This window comes from Notothenia rossii (genome assembly GCF_949606895.1).
Source record: "Notothenia rossii genome assembly, chromosome: 7".
Classification (NCBI taxonomy): domain Eukaryota; kingdom Metazoa; phylum Chordata; class Actinopteri; order Perciformes; family Nototheniidae; genus Notothenia; species Notothenia rossii.
This window is the reverse complement of record NC_136905.1, coordinates 71,513,418-71,520,554: the sequence shown is the minus strand read 5'-3', so window position 1 is coordinate 71,520,554 and position 7,137 is coordinate 71,513,418. Positions and strand designations below refer to the sequence as shown.

The following is a 7,137-nucleotide window of genomic DNA, read 5'->3' as shown; positions in this document are numbered from 1 at the left end:
CTAAAGCTATAAGGAACTTTCCAGAACATTTAAAGTTCATGTGACACCCGTGTCACGGTGGGTCCTTATGGGTTGAATTACAATCTTTAGTGGGCATCATATGAGACACACTGGGCACTATGACCCAGCAGATACTCTCCACAGAGAGAGAGATGGATAGAGAGAGAGAAACAAGGCTGATCAGTGCTGCTTGTCTGATGTCAGAGTCTCCATAAAACTGAGACTTTGGGTTTGCTCACCACTCATCCACAGGGGGCCTGAGGAGACACCGCTCTGGAGAACCTCTGCCCTACAGGAGGATTATCCCTGAAATCGTCCCAGATGTTGGGACATCAGGACAAACCACTCTTCATTTGAATTTTAACACACATATTATTTTTCTTTAATGTTGTGTACAGCAATTGAGCAACTGTTTTTATGGCTACAAAACGGAAAAGTTTGAATTGCGTAGAATGGATACTTTATTTGTTTCCAGAATGTGGTATCTGCACATTAAAACCTGATGTGAAAGAAGAAAATGAGGAAGAAAGGAATCCGTTTTTATTTTTCTGACTGACTATGCCATTTATCTGTCCGGATGGCACGGAAAAGGCGACGTCCATCAAGAGAAAGGGCACCTTAACATCTCAGAGGGCAACATAAAATAGGCGAAAAAGTGATTAAAAGTTATGGAGAGTTTCGGTCAAGTCGAGCCAACTCAGCCGGTGAACAGCACAAATGACAGTTTTATTACAGATCCATCCACTGTGGATGTGGCAGAGAGTCTCGCCTTTCAGATCAGCCTGGCAGTTATCCTCTCCGTTATCACGCTCGCCACCACTTTATCTAACGCCTTCGTAATCGCAACCATCTCCCAGTCTAAGAAACTGCAAACTCCTGCAAACTTTCTGATCGCCTCTCTGGCTATCACCGACCTGCTGGTGTCCATCCTGGTGATGCCCATCTGCGTCCTGTACACGGTCATCCACACCTGGACGCTGGGGCAAATCGTGTGCGACATCTGGCTCTCCTCGGACATTACGTGTTGCACGGCGTCCATCCTCCACCTGTGCGTAATCGCTTTGGATAGATTCTGGGCCATCACGGACGCAGTGGAGTACACCAAAAAGCGCACGCCGGGGCGCGCAGCAGGCATGGTGGCCACAGCCTGGGTCATCGCCATCTCCATCTCCCTGCCGCCTCTCTTCTGGAGGCAGGTGAAGGCGGAGGAGCTGACCAGCTGCAGCGTCAACACGGATCATATTTTCTACACCATCTACTCCACCTTTGGGGCTTTCTACATCCCCACATTGCTGCTGATTGTTCTCTACGGGCGGATATACGTGGAGGCACGGAAACGGATCCTGAAGCAGTCCCCCAAGAAGGTGGGGAAGAGACTCACCTCTGCGCACCTGGTCACCAACTCTCCGGGATCCGTGGCGTCTCTGCAGTGTGGGAAACACGACACCCCGTCCAGCGACACCGGGTCTTCAACAAGCGAGAACCAGGTGAAAGTGACCGTGTCAGACGCGTTTTTGGAGAAAAAGCGTATTTCTGCAGCCAGAGAGAGAAAGGCGACAAAGACTTTAGGGATAATCCTCGGCGCTTATATTGTTTGTTGGCTTCCGTTTTTCATTTACACATTGGTGGTGGCCACGTGTGAAACATGTTTTAACCCCGAGCTATTTGACTTTTTCACCTGGTTGGGCTATCTGAACTCCCTCGTCAACCCGATCATATACACAATGTCCAATGAGGACTTCAAGAAGGCTTTCCATAAACTTTTGCGCTTCAGATGTTTCAGGTCGTAAAGGACCGTTTATTTTAGTCTCCAATAAGATGTATTTATGTTTTGATATAACGTTATATAAATGTATGAGATAATATAATAAGAATGCCATAACAAATATAATTTCTGGGACTGACCGGAGGATGTGCAGACATGAGATATATAATTCTAGTTTTTATTAAAGTAGTAAAGTAAATCCCATGGATGTGATGCTAAAACCAAAACAGGGTTTTGATTTTTTTTTAAAAAAGGATTTGACTTTAAGAAGTAGGAGAAATTCAGCTTCACACCTCACTTGTCATACATGCTTCTCTGTATGAGCAAATGTGCAGTGTTGTAGGATACATTCAGTAATGTTTTTTTTGTATTCTGTGTTCCTGTTTGGAGTATTGCAGTGAACCAATGCACAGTGAGCTACTCCCATGTGAAGACTGACACATTAATGCAAGGTAGCAGCAGAGATCATGAACATCTGACATGATAAGTGAACAAATGAAATGTGTACCCAAGATCCTTTTTGCATCGTGTGTACATCATGTCTATGTATTCTGATCAATTATACCAGTGGTATATATTTTCCTTGTGGTCATGGACTGCTTGCTGCTACTCTGTATGGCTGTCTTTTGTCATTTACAAATCACACTCATGCAGTTTGAAAAAAGAGAAAAGATTAATATCGGTGTCAAACAAAGAAACTGTAGCTGATATTTACCCAACTGAGCTGAAAGCTGAGCATGAGTTCAATGTTGCTGAACAAATACCACCTTATTTTACAGTGTGGGTCTAATTTCTGCTACATTTAATCTGTATCTACAATGTTATTTTCATGTGTGAAATTATCTGCCTATCATGGCTATTGAGAATAATTTACATTTTAGATCCTGGCCTGCAGAGCTATAAAGATAATACTGAGTTTGTCAGCATTATGTGAAATTATGTTGTTCTAGGATTGTATCTGTTCGAGATGCTGTCCAATAAAGACTTTAAGCTATTTCTTTGGCACAGTTGTTGACTGGGAGTTTTATGAATCAAAAATCAGAAGTAAAAACATTTATTGTATCATTATTGGCATGTGGAAAGCAGCTCAGATATTCTGACAGATTTGGTTTTGTTGTCAAATGTTACCTTGACATGAAATGAGTTTTAAGAGACAATGGCCCCTGTGTATCACGACGATGATGTCAAAATGAAACCCAACAACCTCTTGAGGTGCTCGTGGCAGAGCATAAAGTAACACAGATTAAATTGGATGAATGTGCGTCATTTCACATCAGTTCCTCTTGACGTTTATCTCGAGAGTCTGTTGTGGTGGAGATTCTCACCAAGGTTTGAACTCGCCACCGTCTTCCTGCGCTTTCTGTCTCTTCGCCGCCTTCCTGCAGGCGGAGGAGGGCACGGTCTGCGTGGAGAGCGGCTGACACAGTTCTATAAGTCATGAGTGACACTGGGCCATGCTCTGGGCTTTGTGCTTCACACTGACAGAAGGGGCCACTCGTATTGTTAACGCACATGCTAACACACTCACGCTTTCCATGTATGAATTTGTATATGGCTTGTCATGCATGACAGATGAGTGCACCTGGGCAGGGAGACATTAGAGGGACTTTTATCAGTATAACGGAATTTAGCAATGAAAGAAATGTATAAAAGTGCATCATAAACAAAGTCTTCTGGACAACAGCAATCCCTTTTTAGTTAGATTTTGAGTTAAAGGTCCACATTTATTGCAGATAATCCACAAGTTTATAAACAAGAGATCCTACAACATAATTATAAGGTTTATCTTTAATTATCATCTTAAACTTCTGTTTGTCATAGAAAACGTATTTGTAAAGACTCATTACAAACAAAGGAATTCCCCGATTTGAAAAGATACGTATACTAAATAAAAAACACTTACAGTCATCTATGGTTCAAAGGACATAAGTGAATCAACAAAGTCTCGGAACAAAACTGGCACATGAATTATAGCCGTTGTGATATATAGCCAGTGAACGCCTCCGGGTTCAGGATTTTAAAAGAACAACAACCATGGAAAAAAGAGAGGTTGTCTGCACACTGAGATTTTCAAGCTCCCAACGTTTTGATGGAATGTTTACACATACACGGTCTTTGTAAACATCCGTTTGAGCAAGAAAACAGTATTTCGGACAAAGAAAACAGTATTGAAAACTGACAAGAATGATAGCATGATTACAAACTGAAGCCCATAAAGGACATATATGTTACAAATGTTTTTTAATTTTGCGAGATGATATTACAATGAAAAATGGGGACAATGTAGAGTTTTTAGTTTTCTTAAACAAAATGTCAACAAGTTACTTTACTAGAGTGGACTAATGCGTTGTCCTGTCTCATGAGAAGTCTTAATAGGAAGCTTTTTTTCACACGTTGTTTGTCTAACAAAGACCTTGTAGCTCGAGTGTTTTACAGATTACCCTCCTATACCATTGTCAGATTCACAATGGAGAGTTACAAACTGTGATACCCACTTTGCATTCTTCTTCGTTGTTGAAACCTTCTGCCTACGTTACCTGCAATGCAACTCAACAACATCCAGTTTATTCAGAGAATTGGATGGTTAAACCAACTTGTTTCTAAATTCCGATACCATATTTGTTTAATTTTCACACAAGAAACACAACTCATGCTTGCTCAAGTGACATCACTATAAGCTTTTTAACAGATGTCATGCCACTTCCTTTGTAGCCAAAAATACTTTACTCAGAATACCCTTTGTAACATACACCAAATAACTTCCTCCATGTAAACACTCCCTGGTGGAGACCTCTTTTAAAAATGTGGAGTGCTTGAATAATTCAAACACAGGTGATCAAACTGTAGATGCAACTCAGTCCTTCTCAATGCACGCAGAGATTCATGTTGAGTTGATTCATAATGGAGCAGATAAATCTTTCTTGCTGAGGGATTGTTGATGTTTAACAAACAAGGTTTATGATTTTATGTATCCAGTGTTGCATGCCTCATGTACGTAACACTGCTTCACCTGCAGCTGCAGAAAAATACACATGACCCTTTTGTTGACACGGGATGATTGCATTGTGCAAGCAAATACATTAATTACACAACTGCTGAACATGCTGCATTGCTGATTTGCCATAGGTCTGCCATGGAGTGAAGGGCACTGCTGACGGCTAGTGAGGCAGAACACACTCATAACCTACACTATTGGTTCAAGTTTATTGGTTCCCCTTCTGCAGCAAGAATGTGTGCAGCATCCATCACTTGAAAAATGGAGGTTCAAGTGCCCTGCTCGTGATAAATTACCTATCCAAGGTGCTAATAATTGACCTTTTTGAAAAGAAGAAAAACGAGTCAGCAAGTCGCCTGTTAGGGAACATAGGACGAGATGGAGGGCGAATACCAATAAGATAATAGATTTCCAAGCGTCTTCAAGATAAGATAAGATAAGATGGACCTTTATTAATCCCCGTGGGGAAATTCAGCTGTACAAAACAAATTCAGTTGTACATACACAACATCAAACATTGTGTACAGTATGAGTGCTGATGCAATAAGATGCAGCTCTTACACCTACCCCTAAAGGTGTACAAAGAACAAGTCAGTATAATTGACGTGAAACAACAATTAGTTTGACACATATTGAAATACAGTAAGGGCTGCATTACAGATAAACTCTTCTTAAGAAATAGCCCTGTTGGCCACATGAATGTTAATTGCAGCAGTATGGAAATAAATCACATAAAAACAATAGTAATCAAGACATTTTGGCAGGACCATAAATCTATGTTTAATTTCATCAATACCTTGAGATAACAGGATGATATGGAGAAAATATTGGACAGCGGAGTTATGGAGCATCTATGTATGCCCACAAACACTCAACACCTTGTGTGTATGGGTTTTTTGCAGAGATGTGTACACCATATGTAATTGTGAATGTGTATGCATCAGAGCCTTTATGGATGCGTGATTTTCTTTCCGTGCTTCAGAACAGATCCTTTGCCACAAGCAGTTTCAACAAAGTTCAGTTTTCAAGGCTCAGAGCACTTTGCGTTAGCGTCTCCTCTAGCTCACCTTTATGTCGAATACTATGAATCAACTCTGAATCATACAATGGGATTCCCCTGCAGACCATAATAGTCAGAAACGCTGCATTGGTCTGCCTCTGGATGGACAATCGTGATAATTGAGTAAAATAATCTCTCCATACTGGTGATACGATTGGCTGGCTCTGTTTACACCTATGGGACTGTCACTGGTGGAGCTCGATGAATCTATCACACTTAGCATCCAATCTGGACTGACAGACAAATTAGGCAGTTATATATCGTAGAGGTATAGAGGAGGTGTGCACCAGGTTTCAGTTGCCGCATGATGCGCGTATCCATACTGCAGGCGCATCAGTAGGACCCTCAATGAATTACTATAGAGAGAAAGAAGGGTGTCCTCTGTTCATCCTGAATATTGGTCATACAAAAACATCATAACTTTGATTAGGTGCCTGTTTTGTTTTTGATTTCTGACATTTTCGATATACAATGTTCTCACCTGGCAGAAAGGAAGGGTGGTTTATTTTAGCTACCGGTATATACTTTTTCACAAATGAAAAAACTTTAAATTCTTTGTCATTTGCAGGAAATGGTCATTATTTTGTGAGTGGAGGTGCTGAGATATTTATAACCGAATATACTGTATAACTTCCAAAATATAAACCCATTTACCATTTCTTTGCTCCTCTCAAACAAAATGTAAATGTATACAAATGTAAATGCTTGCCTTATTGATGGCTTTTCACTGGACATATTTGACATTTTGGGAAATATGCAGGGTTAGATGAGAAACTCGATAACACTCTTGTGTCTTTGCATGGAGCCGGAGTTGAACATTGATTAGCCTAGCTTAGCGTAAATAATGGAAATGGGGAAAAACAACGAACGGCAAAGCATCCAGAAATCTGACCTGATGTGTGTAGTGGTTCTGCACATCTTTACATCATTAAACAAACATTCTGCTACTACTTATGATTTTTATTTCTCAGACTTGCAAGGCACACAAATTTAAAACTAAAACGAAGGGACAAGACTATCTGTTGAGATGGTGCTGGCTGTTTTGTTTTTGTGCTGAACTTAAGATGCCCCTGCTCCGAGGTCAAGATCACTAAACCGTATTCAGTCCTCGTTAAAAGTCATGATGCAGAGACCACAACAACAGAGAAGAAAGCATTTGAACTCAAGAGGTCGTTTTATTTCTGTTTATTTCACCTTCTCCTTCCCCAGCACTGTGTCTCAAATATATTTGCATATCTTGATACATTTGTTTGGTATGAAAAGACTACATTCACACACAAGTAATTTTGTGTGTCATTACCATGTGGCTGCATCAAA

At 40.7% G+C, this 7,137-nt stretch overlaps 1 protein-coding gene across 1 annotated transcript; it reads left to right on the top strand.

Moving 5' to 3' along the window:
- The first annotated feature begins 255 nt into the window (after positions 1 to 255).
- On the top strand, positions 256 to 2,675 carry htr1b (5-hydroxytryptamine (serotonin) receptor 1B). Its single transcript, XM_079640742.1, has one exon. It carries the CDS (start codon positions 669 to 671, stop codon positions 1,788 to 1,790), a length of 1,122 nt encoding a protein of 373 aa, XP_079496868.1. The 5' UTR covers positions 256 to 668; the 3' UTR covers positions 1,791 to 2,675.
- Positions 2,676 to 7,137: the final 4,462 nt, after the last annotated feature.

Excerpts from the sequence above, each read along its gene's own strand:
- htr1b (XM_079640742.1), top strand. The coding sequence starts at position 669 with ATGGAGAGTTTCGGTCAAGTCGAGCCAACTCAGCCGGTGAACAGCACA.